This window comes from Manacus candei, unplaced genomic scaffold (assembly GCF_025592945.1).
Source record: "Manacus candei isolate 608988 ecotype Guabito, Panama unplaced genomic scaffold, ASM2559294v1 h1tg000014l, whole genome shotgun sequence".
Taxonomy (NCBI): domain Eukaryota; kingdom Metazoa; phylum Chordata; class Aves; order Passeriformes; family Pipridae; genus Manacus; species Manacus candei.
This window is the reverse complement of record NW_026138062.1, coordinates 17,837,806-17,853,224: the sequence shown is the minus strand read 5'-3', so window position 1 is coordinate 17,853,224 and position 15,419 is coordinate 17,837,806. Positions and strand designations below refer to the sequence as shown.

Genomic DNA, 15,419 nt, shown 5'->3' with positions numbered 1-15,419 from the left:
CAGCCTTTTATTATGGGTGAACAAACTCTGTTTTCTCCGCCATCTGTTCTCACTGCCCTCTGCTTAACTTGCTGTAGTCTGTCACAGCCTTTCTTGTACTGGAGAACAAGAAATTGGATGTGGCATTCTGTGTCTGCTCTGACTGATGTGAGAGGTATGAGCAGATTGTCATAACTGCCTTACCTGCTGGCTCCAGAGCCAGCTCTAGCAGCCTAGTCTTTGCTGCAAGGGTGTGCTGGCTCATGTTCAACTTCTGCAATGCTGTTCCCCAACCTGTGGTGTTGCTCTGGAGTTAATTGCCCCTCAAGGTTAAGTGGTGCTGGCAAGGTTAATACAACTCCTGCATCTCTGGCTTGAGAAAAGGAAGAAATACCCAGTTACGCAGTTGTGAGATCCCAGCTGCAGCACTAGAGGGCAACAGGGCAAGCAGGCATGTAAGGTCTCAGTGTCCCTATGAATGTGCTTGGAGCTGGAAGAGGATACCCTTTTATTACAGCTAGAAGTGGCTGATGACCAAGTTCATTTTGGCTTAGCTCAGGCAATTGGATACCGCTGTCCTAGGATGCCCTTTCTACTAGCTGATGCCCTTTCTAGCAGTTGGCAGGGCAATTAAGGTGACGCCTCTTCCTGCTTATGGAGTAAGCCTGTTTTCTCAGGTAGCAGCAGCAAAGGCTGTAACAGTAAGTCAGATTTTTCTAGCTGAAGCACATGCAGTTAAGTAAAAACTATTGTGTAAGCAAGAATGAGAAACAAAATAGCTGTTTAAGGGATATACTACATTTCTCTTGGGCCATCCAAGCACCACTGCTCAGGAGATGGTAACAACAGGTCCTGCATTCCCTGTTGCACTGACCTTCACTGGGTTCAGGGTAGTGGACACTCATCCCTTACATATGTGAATTTGTGACTTATGCTGACTCCTGGTATTCTTCTGACGGAAACCTTATAGCCTATATCATGGTAATGTAAAAATTTAGAAGTTGAGGTGAACCTTAATGCTAGAACTGTCTTTGCTACTAACGAAGCAACAGGCCAAGCGCTGAACCACGGGCTTCATTTTCCATAGTAGAAGATATAAAATTAGCAGTTGTTTCACAGCACCTTGCTCTTGCTGCCACTTTCCCTTTGGTTTTAAGGGCTTTATACATTCACTGGTTGTAAAAAGTCTATTCCTTTAATTCTAGAGAGGTGGTGATGTTGACTCCAATCTCTCTTTGTTTCTCAGCTGGATAAGCTTGTTAAATGGTGTTGCATAAACAATCATGAGGTACTCAGTAAATCAAATGAAACTTTATTCCCATGAATTCCTATACCATTATGAAGTTCTTAGCTGAACAACTGATACATGTGTACAGCTTAAGCAGCTGTGAATGGAAAAATTCCTGCTTACATCAACTTCAGAAGGTAAACTCTCAAAAATGTCACCAGCTTCTTGCTGTAGGTTCAGTTTTAAATATCCTGCTTCTCTTGAAGCTTCAACTGCTATATTAAAAACTGCAACCATGAGCTTTAAAAAATGAAAGCAAAGACAAATCTAAGAAATAGATTGAAGTATTCCACTGATGTGGAGTCAGTCCTCACCTTTTTGTAACTATTAGAAACATGTACAAATATACTATTTCTCGTAGCTAGACAACTTTGAAAAGGAGAAGTCTAACAACTCTTAAAGTCTCACCCTCCTACCTGAATTATTTAAACATTTGGTATAAATTCCCTTTAAAGTACTGGCACTCCAGAGTATTGCTGCTCCTAGTGTATTAGTCAATCAAGGTAAAGTGGTGCAATAGACACTGAAGATTCTTCAGCCATGCCCTGCTTTAATTGCCTTTTCTGATGGTATATGAAAGGGAGATGACTTGTTCCTTCTGCACTTGAAAGCTGGAGCAGCAAGAAGAGTTTGTGGAACTGCAGCAACCATTTTCCATCAGAGGCTGTGCCAGTGTAAGAAATTAGCCAGCTTAGGTGCACCCTGGCTCTACTGCAAGAGGCAGCAGGTATTGAGATGATTTCATCTATGCTTAAAGCTTCTTCCTGTTTCTGGGATCTGAAAGGGAAGCTGTAACATGCAAAATGAGGCTGTTCCAGCTCTAACAAAGGTGGTTGCTGTGAGAAGCTGCTACTCTCTGTGTAGCTGTGATGCTATCAGAGAGTCAAAGGGCTCTGTCTGTGCCCCCCCCGCCACTGCTGGGCTGCACTTACAGCACACAGCATCGCTGTACAACTCCAGGCCCAAGCTTGTGCTGACCTGAGACCTGCTTGGACTTATTCCAGGATAAGACAGTAGCTGCTTCTTACAAGGCAGAGCATGCTTGTACAAAGAATGGTCTACCTCAAGAACCAAAGCGGCATCTGGAAATAGGTGTCACTGCATTATTTTGGGTAACACTAACTACACAGTTAATCAAGGAACATGACTAAGCAGGCATGCCCTCCAGGCCTGAAGGTGATACAAGCTATCCAGTCACATGAGCTTTTTCCACTCAGCTGAAGAGGCACAGCAAGGGGCAGAACTCAGCCCAAGTAAGAGTGTGCTATACAAGAGACCATAGTGTCAGGTGTCTTTAAGAACAGTTCTAGCTCTCTGCTCCTCTTCAGCTTCCTGTCCTTCCAGCACATGGACTCGTTCATGACAAGGCGGCCCAAACAGGAGCCTGCACAAACTTACAATTCTGTGCTCAGAGCCAGCAGCTCTTTCCAGCACTGTCCCTTATGTTAAGCAGTGCTTAGCATATTCTACCACTTCTTGAAAGGATTTAGAAAACAGTAAAATGCTGCATAGATTCCTTATCATTGTTACTGGGTTTCTTTTATCAAAAACACATGCATATCATTTGTACAAGGTAGTAGGGGGTGAACACTTCCTACTTTTATAAGCCCATTCAGTAGGACAGAGTATGTAAGTCAGACACCATCTGTGAAGACCTTGGCACGTCACAGAGCAGCTGGGAGCTGGAGAAGGACAGTGGTCTAGTTGAGGTTTATGTCCAAGTCATCCATAATCAGTATGATTAGACAAGACTGATGTTATTTTTGAGTCACACACCAGCAACAACTGGTAAAGGTCACTATGACAGCAGAGATGTAAAACCAGTGCTTTGCTGTAGGCAAATCATAGCCTACTGTCTCATGTTACATTAAACTCCACAGGTTAATAAGTGTTTTTAGCACCATTACAGGTCAGGAAATACATTTATGACATGCAATGTACCTAGTGCAGAATCTGCAAGATGGAGATAGTTCTGCTTGTGCAATTCAGGCAGTATGTACACAGCTCTATAAAATCACCTGATTTTGAAAGATTACAAATCCTAGACTGGAGTTGAGTTCCTAAAATTAGGTCACTGATTTGGCCCTCCTCAGACCATCATGTGACCTACATATTTTTGATCATTTATTTATAATAATTGTTTGTTCTTTATCTGGAGGAAGGTATCAGTAAGAATCTATTTGTTTCATCATAAGTTTCCGGCTGTACTCATAGGCAAGGAACAGTGCCCCGTTGGCCACGAACGCACGGATCATAGTTGGCGTTAGTCCAGAATACAAGGCAAGAACACCTGGAAATGAAATCAGAGCCAGTTAGTCATTTAATACATTGGCTGTCTGCATCAACCACCTTTGAGGGATACTGAAGCAAGCTTCTGCTTAGAGGAGCATGAACACAGACCTGAACTCAGTGGTGTAGCTGCTAACACAGTGTTACTGGATATTGATATAGGAGTATCTAGCATTGTAACACGAGTTTAGCCATGTAAGTGCTTATGTTAGAAGCTTATTTCAGGTATGACAAGGTCTTGGTCACCGAGATACACTTCACAGCAGATATACCACAGCTGGCAAGGAGACAGAAAAAACAGCAGGACTATGTTGGAGCTGTGCCCCAAGTAAATTTTAAGTTCTGAGGAGTATCTTCCCTAGCACTGGGGCCAGGATTCATATTTGATGCCATGTACGTTCTTAGACCATCTTCCAAAATGCCTGACCTAGGCCTTTTCCAGAGATGAGATGCTGAGGTAGATGTCTCCATGCCAGGCTGGACAGGGCTGTTTGATAAATCAATGATCAGCCATATATTAACTTCTAGAGGTGAAGAAAAATTCTGCATGGAACTTATCCAGATCCTTCAATCTTCATGTAACCTAGGTTTGGTCATAGGTAATGGACCTCATTCCTTTATCTACTTTTAATACCTCCTGAGCTTTTGTTAGCTTTAAGTGAATAGTCTCCTAAACCAAGAAGCAGGGCAGATGCAGTAGGTCTCAATTCCTAGATTCCAAGTTTTCCAGACTAGATGAAGCATTAATATTTGTGTTTGCTAGAAACAGTTATTGTCTATCTCTAACACATTGTCACTGGACTAGATTTCTTATGCAATTTCAAGTGTTGAAGAGATAGATTTCAGTCTGTAGCCCTATAAAATTCAGCTGTTCTGCTTGCATACTTACCTTCAGTTTTCACAACAGTTACAAATGTTCCCATAAAGCCTGCCTGTTTTCCAGCCATTGAAAGAACCTGAATTCTAGATTTGACACAGTCCACAGGATACACAGAAATCCACAGACAGCTGCCTCCAAAACCTCCACTTAGTAGCAAAGGAACAGGACCTAAAGTTAACAAATAACAATATTCACCAGCACAAATATAACATTATTTCATCTACAAAAGTCAAAGAGAACAGAGCAACCTGCTTATGACAAAAGAGCAGTTTCTTCTCCCTCCCAAGCCTTTAAGTTAATTTTAAGCCACTGGTAAATTACAAGTTTAACTAGACGCTCAAAGGTTATAAAGAGTGCCTCTTAGATTATTTGCCATGCTAAAAAACCATAACTCAGAATTCTGTCTTCTCTGTATTAACTAAATTTACTGCTTTAACACTTGTAACCACTTTCCAAGGCTAATTGTGAAACAGTTTAGAGCTATGTCATATAGTGTTACTAATCACCTATACAGAGATTTCTTTGGTACAGTAGAGTGAGTTATTTTGTGATCAGTCATTTTTTTATGATGCACCCTGATTTTGTATTTCAGATCAGATCAAATGTTTATAAACATTTTGTAACAAACCAGTCCAGAATGCATGCAGCTGAAATCCCAACTCCCAGCAAGACAAAGTATTACTGTTCAGTCTTTCAACAGGACATAGGCAATCTTTATTCTGGCATTGCCACATTTTTTTCACGTCTAATTTTCAATCTCAGTGTTCTCTTACTATCATTATAATTACATCTAATGGTCAGCATACATTTCAGCATACACTTGAGCATGCTGTTCAAGAGAATACAGATAAATACTTCAAAATCACTCTAAATGGTTGCTGAAATGAAATAGTTCAGAGTTGTGTTACACTGTACGGTCAGATATTTCAGCAGTTCTGTACTGTTAGCTCACTGTTTTCATTTTCCATTTATAATATATCCTGCTTCATTAGAAAGCAGTCACTTCAATAATTCATTACTATATATACACAAAATGCAGACCTCCATATTTACTATTCCCAGTTTCCTTCATTTTACATGTATTGTACAACTGCTGTGCATCGTTAGTGTATCTTCATGGAAGATAAGCCCTCCCTTATGTCCCCCATAACAACATGCTAAAACGCACCTGGAAAAAGAGTCACCATACCTAAATCATCTTTTGATCTCCCAGAGGCAAAGAATGTCCGGCTCAGTTCATACCCTCCAAAGAAGAAGAAATAGCCTGGGACTTCCCGCAGCAAAGTGCTTGACAGGCCACGGTAAAATCCAAGGGGGCCGTCCTTTTGAATAACACCCTTCACTACTGACCAAACTGTACTGATAGAGAGGTTGATCCAGTTAGTGATGCTTAATAGTCAGATAATGAGAGGTTACAGAACAAAGGCAACTGCAGTGACAATTAAGGGCTAGACCTATTGTGTAAACACCAGAATTAAAGTAAGACTTAGAACAAGATTCTGCTAGGAGCCCTTCACTGGCATCCAGCTTTACTAGCACCCAAAAGGCCTGCAGGCTGTGACCCTTCCAGCCACAACTCTGCTCTGATTAGCAAGGAACTACAAATGTGACACTGAGCCAATACAGAATTTGAAGTAATAATACACATAAAATGGTTTCAGAGATACTGGGCAGGGTGTATACTTACTTGTGTCCCTGGATTATCTTTCCTGACAACTGCATTTCATACATGGCCTGTAGCCGGCACTTCACCAGCTCTGTGGGGCAGAGGACAAGGGTGGCAAAGGCAGAGGCGAAGGAGCCTGCAGCAGCATTCTGCAGATCACTGCAAGAAAGAAACTGAAGAAGGTATTTGGGCAATGACCTTTAGTGCAGTGGAGCCACCACACCAGCAATCAGCTTCCTGAACCTCTAGTCTAAATATCCTCAAGAAAAACTGTCAATCCTGGTAGAAAGTCTCAAGGGAAAAGGGCAGTTACTTGAACTAGAGAGAGGAAAAAACTAGCTCATCCTATCTTCTTTGCAACACAAAGACATCCTTTTGACACCCAGGAAGATATATTGCAACCTCTACCCTTTTTGCTGTACTTCAGTGATTGCAGCACAATAAACACCATCAAATATTCCCCTTTTTGGCTTTTATAAAGATTTCCATAGACTTGTTTTACTGGGCAACTTTTGGGTACTAGTTACTTCCTCAAAGAGAACAGGAGCAACAATCACCTCATATAGATAGATGTCAGTGTTTTCAAATTCACTTTACCAGTATTAATACAGGATTTCAGTGAAAGATGCTAGAAAACTGAAAGCAAGGCACAATGGATCACTGTAATCTTTCTATGGATGTATTACCATGAATGCAACAACGTGAATCAGAGATAGCACAGACAAACATAAACTACAACACTGAACAAGACAGCACTGTCATCTGCAATGACTCACAGTATTCCAAACCTAGGGCTTACTTTGTGGTGATTTTACACATACCACAAATTCTGGGGTTGCTAAACTGCCAGGACTCAAAAGGCTGGTATTCGAGGGTCATACTGATTTATGATGCATTTTAAACAGGCTCCTTCAGATTCTGATGTGTTAGACAGGAGCTGCACAATAGCATAGAAGTGGAGCTTCTCTCTTCTTTCAGAACCTGGGGAGTTGGCACAGCTGAGACCAACCTCATTGCAGCACAAAAATTCTTTCCATACAAGGGAGATGTTTGCCCTGTGTCCAGCAGTTTGATACATCTATAGTATCAGAGATTAAAGCTACAATTCTTCACCTTGCAGAAGCATCACGAAACTGAAGTTGTGACATGAAGCAAAGCTCATGACATAATCAGATATAGCAGTGACAGCTGTACACTCACGCTATTTGATCTTGAATCAACAAGACATTAAGCAGCCACCCTGGATCTGAAAAGCACCATTATCTGACTGAGGAAAGAAGGATCAGATGCCAAATGCACTTGCTATTGTTACATACTCAAATTACATTTCCATTCTGTATCTGACTCTAAGGACAGTAGTACACCAATGTACGGTTCAAAGTTTCCTGCACTACCTCCGTTGCACACAGCATAAACATGCTGTCTCAGTCACATGAGATGATCCTAGGACCTCTGCACATCTGTGGTCTACCTACCAGGATGATCATAAAAGAAGGTTAAGAAGTGAAACATGCTGGTAGGCCTACCGCCAACATTTTAGTGGATAGGAAACGGTAAGGAATCTGTAAGCTGAGCAAGCAGAAACCCTCTGATTTAAGAAAGCAATAAGGAAAGGTGAAAACAGTCTTGTCTCAGCTGAAGGGTCTTAACTGTCAGAAAACAGTGAAAAATAATGCAAGTAGAGATAATATGATTTGTTTCTTCACTTCATATTCCCCTCATAGAAGGCCTCAGTTTTAAGATACAGCATGTCTTAGTGTGACAGGAGAACACCTCACTTAATGTCACTTTTAGATAATTGTCTTGCACTTAGGAAGCTACCCGTATCATGTCAGAGATCTCAAATGCAGAATCATGGCCTGCTACTTCCACTGGAGACACATATGACAGAGGCAGGACAAAGCTATTAATACAAAGCTGAATGTGGTTAGCCTTGCATTACCCTTTGAATGAATGGAGTTAGGACAGTAAGAGAAGCCTTTTGCACCCTGTGGCATAGCACAAGGATGGAGAAGGTGCAGCTAATCTTAGTGCTGCACAGAAGACATACCTTAAGAAATGCATAACAGTAAGGCACACTGAGACTGCTGGGCCACTGACAGCTCTAAAGTGATGCATCTGGAGAACAGCCATCCTATCTAGATCATAATCATTGTGCCAGTGCATAAATCCACAACCTGTTCACATCTTGAATACTCTGCACAACTCTGGTCTCGTAAGCTAAATCCCCAGACACATTAGAATTACAGGAGCTTCAGAGAAAGACAGCAATGAAAGTTAAAGGAACAGCTTCAGAGTGCTCATTGATTAGGAGGGCTGCAATTCTCCCATATAAGAAAAGATTCAGGTGGGGAAGAGGGGCATGGAGCAATGGATAGAGATCTACAAAATCCCAGTGGCTAAGGATCAACAGTTACGGAGTTAATGACTATCGTTTGCAGGGCTCCCTGCCAAAGTGTACTTCAGAGGCAAGGTAATTAGAAGAATTCAAGAGGAGACTGAACAAGTCTTCAAAAGGTCCAAAGTCAGTGACTGGATCAAACCAGAACCAAGAAATCCTCTGAACTAAGAACAAACTTGGCAGAGGACTCAGTAAGTATTAAACACTTCTTTCTTATTCTTTAGGCGATCACTTTTTGCCAGTGTAGTAGACAATACACTGTTCAAAATGAGACCTTTCATCTAACCACCATTACATTCAAGCTTTTGAAACTTAAATAAATAATTTTTAAAAACAAGGCAATATTAGAAAACTGTCCTTTCCCTTTAGTATGCCTCCCTGTAAGAAGAAACACTAGCTCCCCTTCAAAATCAGAACAACCTAGACATCAAGGTGTTGCAATGCTCAGTTCCATTGATAAAAATGTTCCAGGTCTTGAATACTCCAGATAAGTTGTGATTATCTAAACCAGACAGCTACAGTGACTGGTTAGTAGGTGGCTCTATTATATTTAGACACCATATCATCACATAAAGGTCTATATTCCACTTTATACTGGCAGAGAAAGGTGTGGAACATCACTTGCACCCTGATAACACAGTATTGGCAAGTAGCAAAGGCATGATTTTTTATTTATTTATTTTAAAACACAAGCCAGATTTTTATTACTAACCTGAGCTTTGTTTTCCTGTCAACTCCAACAATTCTTCTCACAATTTGTTGGCAAAATCCATAGCACATGAACAGAACAGAGTTCTCTGCGATGTTGGCTAGAAGGGCTGGTGTGGTTCCCTTGTAGAAGCCTCGAAACCCCACTTGCTTATAGGTTTTCACAAAACAGTCAACAAGTCCTTTGTACATGTCGGGGAACGTCTGCATCTTCACCTTTGCAGTGTCAAAGGGCTGGCCAGTCACCACGCATGCTGTCCCACCTAAGCAAGCAGTGGAAGTTAAGAGGGTGGCTGAAGGTTATCACAACTTTGACATCTATACTCAAGCACCAGTATTAGCAAAATCACACAAAAAGCAAAGATAAATTTAATTCTCTGTAGGAAAAGAAAAGTGCACTGATTTTAGCACAATAGCATCAATTGTCAGTGGTGAATTTAGTTACCCTAAGAAATAAAAATCAGGCGAAGGGGCAGTAATAGCACGATTATCATTAAACATTTCTTTACCTCATGAAAAGCAAGCATCTAAATGAATCAGCTCACGTGTATAAACTTGTGCTGAATTAGAAGTATTGTTCTGCAATCAAGTCACTTGTGTCAATGAGTTGAGTAGCATTTTCCTTTGCTTATTTATGATGTGATTCAGAAACCATCTGATTTTACATTCCAATAATAAAAAAACAAAAACCCCCTGAAAGATTAGTAATCAAGTTTTTCCTCCAGGGCAGAAGGAACACTGCTGAGAGTGCTAAACTGATCATATATAATAAGTTGATAACCAAAGACTCAAACCCTTTACTTCAAAACTCCAGATGGCTCTTAAATACATTTATTTCCACATACTGGAAGAAAGTGTTGAGTATAAGCTGAAAAAGGACAAAAGGGCAAAGTTTCTCAACATGATATCTTTTCCAAACTGAACTGCAAGGTCAATACCCTGAAGACTTGTGAGATATTTCCATTAACGTCATCAGTAACCATTTCACTCACAGTGCAGTGTCCCTCCACAAGACCTAACTCAATTCTGTAGCCTGCAGAAAGAGCTAATGTTACACTTTTTCAGTAAGAAACAGTGTACAGTGATAGCAATCTATTAGAAGCACACACCTGCCAGGAAGCACATGATACATGTGCCTTATATAGGCTTTATGGTTTTGCTTTTTTTAGAAAGAGAGAACCGTCCTAAAACAGAAGTTCATCTTTAACCAAAGCAAGGTTGACATGCATATACCTTAAATTATCTGTAAATGGAGATAACAAAGTAACTGAAATGGAAACAAATGTGTGAATACAATTAAGATTAGTTCTGTGTCTTTTATGTGGGGAGAAGAGTAAGCAAGTGTTTGTTTAAGGAATGTTATTTACAATCTGTTTTACTCTTTGCAAACACATTTGTGTTACATTCTTGCTCCTCTGCAAAGAGGTACTTCAGGCTTTTTGGAGAAATTCAAGTCTAGCTGCCATAAAACCTCATTCTCAACCAGATGGTTAAAAGCTTCAGAGCAAATCATGCAAGGAAGCACAAAGAGTTTCCTGTTATGGAAGGATAACCAAGGAGAAAAGTAGCTGGATCAGACCAGTAACATCCATGTAAGCTTCAAATGAAAAGCAGAGCTGGAAAGGCTCAGCCAATGGTATTTGCAGGGAAGGTAGATATTAATTTACAGGACAAATGCTAGGTTTCTGTAATAAAATAATGGCTACTACCCAGGAAAACCAGGAACAGTCTTGGAAATGTAAAGCTGAAAAATTGGGAGTTGACAGAGAATGGATGTTCCAAAAAGACTGTCATCGGAGGTGGTACAAAAAGCCTAGTGAACTACAGCAAAGAACTTTGTAAGCCTCAAGATAAAGACCAAGGGTCCTAGTTATTATCTAAAATACTAAAGAAAAAAATAATTCTTCCAGCCAGCAGTAAAGAGTCATAAAAAACCCAACTACAAAACAAAAACAAACAAGAAAACAAAAAAAGCCAAATCTATTTGAACATTTAGACAAGTGTGGTTCTATAACAACATGGCAATAATGAGAAAAGAGTCCTACTGAATCAAAGAAGTAATCAGACGTTGCTTAGATCCTAGGCAAAGGACTATGACCCACAGAGAGCTAAATGACTTATTTTTTCTTGTTCAGAATTTACTTGCCCAGTGTGTCGTTACTTAACAGGTAGTCAAGACTAGTATCTGGAGAGGAAGGTAAAACCAGGTTATGAATTTGCTGGAGGAACAAGCTGTTTGCTTACTTAGATACATTTTCTAAAGGGTGCAGAGACTGCCACACTGGACTCGTGCTATCTGTCACCCCTTGCTTTCTCATTGCACTGTTAACCTCCACTCTGACAAATGACCCCAAATAACTACCAGTGAACACAACACCATTAATACTGACATATTCACAGCATTAACAGAGTCATAAAAGGACTGACTGTAATAGTCATTCTATGGGAAAGCAAAAAATCCATAAAATTGTCCAACTTGTTACAACAGTAAATTAGACAAATCTTCCACCTTTTCTGTATAAACACTGTTGGCTAAGAAATGTCAAAAAAGACCCCTTTTCCCTGGCAGAATTAAAAGCCACATCCCTCAGACACAGACATTGCCAACATGGCAATATCAGTGAAACAATACAACCATTTCCACATAACTAGTCCAGTAAAACTTTATGGTGCAGACTAGACTGAAAGGGAAGTCAGTTAAGTGAATTCATCATCAGTTCTACTACTGAGCTCCACAGCATTCAGAGGATGTTGTCTGAGCCAGTAACCCATCAGATAGCTTCTTGTCTCTTTCAATTAGAGAGGGTTCCTGTGACAAAAGCAGCACCTCAATCACTCATGCACTGACTTCATTCCAAAACTCTGCTTGATTCTTGAACTCATGTAAACAGGAAAATTTAAACCTCCTCACAGAAGATGATTAGTCTGAAATAAGGGGTTATGCCTTCACTGTGTGGCAGGGGTATCACTGGGGAAGAGCAATAGTGATAGTTACAACACTGGCTAAGGTCACTGCTTCACCTCAGTATCCCTAAAGTGCAGAAGGTGAGGCTTTTTATAACAAAAGGACACTGCTTTTACATTTGTTAAAGGCATTAAAACTGTCTCTCAGAAGTTTTGTGCAATTAAGCTCTCTCCAGTATTACCTGCAGCTCCTGCTGTGAGGTCAATAGCAGCCTGAATAGCAGAGTTAATCCTCATGCTTCACACTTGTTTACCGGTTACTTCAGAGCAAAGTCTCCTGTTTCCTCCTAGGTATGGAGATAGTTGTCTCCTGAGGGAAGAGAGAGATACACAATTTACAATAACTTGACAGGCAAAAGCATCACAGGAATGCTTTCACATTCACTCTTCCATTTAGAGCCAGAAATTCTTGTGCCCAGGAGTGAGACTTAGCATATTTGTATTTTGACCAATTTTGCTACATGAAGCATGTCTCCTGGAGTATTACATCTACCTTCATCTTTCTTGGTCTTTCCAGCTTCTAATTTCCCTGGATATTTCAAATGAAAGCAAAGAGTACATCCAGGGAATAGTGGTGAGCATTACCTTTATATTGATTATAGAAGCATAGTCTCACATCAGGTGTCTAAGGCTAGCTGGCAGGAATATTTCACCCCTGTCTCAGCTCCTCACCTATAAAACAAAACAGAGAACCTCCTCTCCTCATGGTGAAGAGCAGGTAAGAAAACTATCCATGATGATACAAGTACATTAAGTGGTTCTCAAAAGATGAGTGGAATGGAAATGAACATGAACATCTTGAATTGTGTCTGGCTGTCATGTTCCCAGTGCAAGTTCCACACAGCAGCATATTATAAATAAGAACTGCAACTCATCTCTCAGTAAGGCAGCTGGAAAGCAGAAATACAAAGGTGACACTTTGAAATAAAGCATTCAAATGAATTCAATTTTCAAATTTGCAGCAAGGTACACTGGGCAAGCAGTTAAGCTTATATATCTGGGACAAAAGAGCTCCAACTGTTTCAGAACCATGCTGCTGAGTGAGACATTTGGCTGGTAGTGCTGTCAAAAAGCTGCAGGAGTCTTAAAATTTACCACACAAATACACACGTGAATCAGCACCTTATTGACTTTTAAGCCTGGCTTCAAGCACAGTATATCAGTAAACAGAACAATTTTCACTCTTTTACCTACCGTACTTCTTTTGAAGCCTGTTACTTCTCAAAATATATTTTGGGGTAATACGAATGGGAAACAATTTCCAGTAGGCTACATTGAAAGGATAATAAGAAAATCATACTGTATAAAATACAGCCGTTGTACAAGAAGCACAGATACTTGAATACAAGCAAGGCTTTAAGAAAACCTGTCTCTAAACAGATTTGTTATTCCTGAACCTTAAAAAATACTCCAGTAGGCCAAATACTGTCACTCAGTGACTTTACCCATCCAATCTGTTTCAGATGTGCTGCATAAATCTAAACATAATGGATTTAAAACAAAATAAATAATTACTCTTGTAATAAATGGCACTAACATTCAGTTTTCAAATTGTGGCTTCAGACTTGAACTGTTTTGCTACTGACACCATAGCATGCTAGGTGTTATTTCACAATGGAGACTCCAAGGCCAAATTGCACTTTGTTATCCTGTATACCTCATTAGTGTTCACACCGCACTACACAGTTTTGCACCTAATTTAGAGGAAAAGAACAACAGATCAGTGAGACAGACTTTGAATGAAGGGAATTACTAGAGAGCAACAACTGCTTGTGTTCAGTAAAATATACACTGCTTTCATCGTGCTGAGTGCTTATCGACTTGTGCCAGTCCCTAAAGGGAGCACATGCCAAATCACCCACAGAAAACTTGGCAGCAGAAGGAAAAAAAAATACACCTATAAAAACATAGACTTTAAGAGCAAAGGAAGTCTAGTTGCCTGATCCATATCATCACAGTGTCACTTTCAGAAAATTTAAGTCTTAGTCAAAACTAAACCAGTATTATATATGTACATACCTATTTTTTCTTATTTGTAATAGCACTAATAGATTAAAAGCTGCTTGTAGATAAAGCAAGGCAATAACTGCTCTGTTATTTCCAGATCGAACCCAAGCCTCAAACCTGAAAACAGAAGCACTAGTTAGTGTAACAGGTCCTGCCGGGTCCTCCGCCCGCAGCCCTAGATGTTTCTCTCTGCTGATGCCTTCTCCAAACACTGAGTAGCTAAACCCAGAAGGCAGTCCTGCTTCTCGCCACAGCCCGCACGGGCAGGCCGTGACCCCGCTCCCCAGGTCTCAGCAGGCCGGCACCCGGCGCAGCAGCGCGGGGCGGTGCCGGGGCTCACCGCGCCGGGCTGTCACACGTGCTCGGGGCCGCCGCGGGCGGGCGGGGCAGGGGCCACACCGCAGCTCAGGCTCCTGCGGGGAGGAAGGCTAGGATTCCCGCTCCGCCAACACCCGCCCATTGGGAGCAGGACGCCCCGGCCTGCGTTCTGCCGAGGCCCGGGGGAGCAGAGCCCGCCCGACCCCGGCCCAGCGCCTCTCCCGGGCGGCCGCACGCGCCGCCGCTTCCCGAGGGGCCCCACCCCGCGCCCGCCGCGCATCCCAGGCCTGCCCGCCCGCCTCCCGAGCCGGGGGAACTCCCAGCCCCGCCGACCCGCTGCCCCCGCCCGGCACCGCCACTCACCAGAGCCGCCGTCCCCCCCCTAGAGCGGCGCTGCCCTCCCCATATATATATATAGATGGAGGCGGCGATGGAGGCGGCGCGGCCCCGCCGCGGCCCGGGAAAGGCGCGGGCCGGGGTAGTGGCGGGGGGGGCGGCGGGGCTGGGCTGGGCTGGGCTGGGCTGGGCTGGGCTGGGCTGGGCTGGGCTGTGTTTAAACTGGGGCTGGGCTGGGCTGTGTTTAAGCTGGGGCTGGGCGGTGTTTAAGCTCATTGAGCAGGATGCAGCCGAATTTATGAATTACAACCATAGTATTTTTTTCTTTTTTTTTTTTTTTTTTTGGTTGGGTGGTTGGGTTTTCTTTTAAATTTTGTTATAAAGAAGGATTTATTTAGGGATTGCGTACTCTGGAATAACAGCAGTTTGTGTTATGACTCCCGAGACACTCACCTAAGGTGTCACTTTCATGATCCTGTCGCATATATAGTGGCCTAAACCACTGTGGTGAGTGCTAATATCACTTTCCTCAGCTGAAACTACAGAGTACTTTTTTTTTCCCCCTTTGATTTGCAGTTAACTG

At 41.9% G+C, this 15,419-nt stretch overlaps 1 protein-coding gene across 6 annotated transcripts; it reads right to left on the bottom strand.

The window, feature by feature from the left end:
* Window positions 1-1,274: 1,274 nt before the first annotated feature.
* On the bottom strand, window positions 1,275-14,979 carry SLC25A15 (solute carrier family 25 member 15). Of its 6 annotated transcripts, none has more exons than XM_051780520.1 (9): window positions 14,864-14,974; window positions 14,195-14,299; window positions 13,370-13,444; window positions 12,358-12,485; window positions 9,216-9,474; window positions 6,124-6,261; window positions 5,605-5,795; window positions 4,446-4,604; window positions 1,275-3,557 (listed from the first exon to the last, which is right to left on the bottom strand). In XM_051780520.1, the coding sequence occupies exons 4-9, from the start codon at window positions 12,410-12,412 to the stop codon at window positions 3,433-3,435; spliced, it is 927 nt and encodes a 308-aa protein (XP_051636480.1). In that variant the 5' UTR covers window positions 12,413-12,485; window positions 13,370-13,444; window positions 14,195-14,299; window positions 14,864-14,974; the 3' UTR covers window positions 1,275-3,432. The 6 variants fall into 6 exon arrangements, with proteins under 6 accessions (XP_051636480.1, XP_051636478.1, XP_051636477.1 ...); XM_051780518.1 differs by lacking the exon at window positions 13,370-13,444 and adding an exon at window positions 12,761-12,847; XM_051780517.1 differs by lacking the exon at window positions 13,370-13,444.
* Between the last annotated feature and the right edge of the window lie 440 nt (window positions 14,980-15,419).

Bases quoted from the DNA above. Each gene is read 5' to 3' on its own strand.
- SLC25A15 (XM_051780521.1), bottom strand. From the start codon at position 12,412: ATGAGGATTAACTCTGCTATTCAGGCTGCTATTGACCTCACAGCAGGA. The intron at 9,475-12,357 runs GTAATACTGGAG...CTGCTTGCTTAG, and splicing joins CCTCACAGCAGGAGCTGCAG to GTGGGACAGCATGCGTGGTG. The intron at 3,558-4,445 runs GTAAGTATGCAA...TTTCATTTCCAG, and splicing joins AACTGTTGTGAAAACTGAAG to GTGTTCTTGCCTTGTATTCT.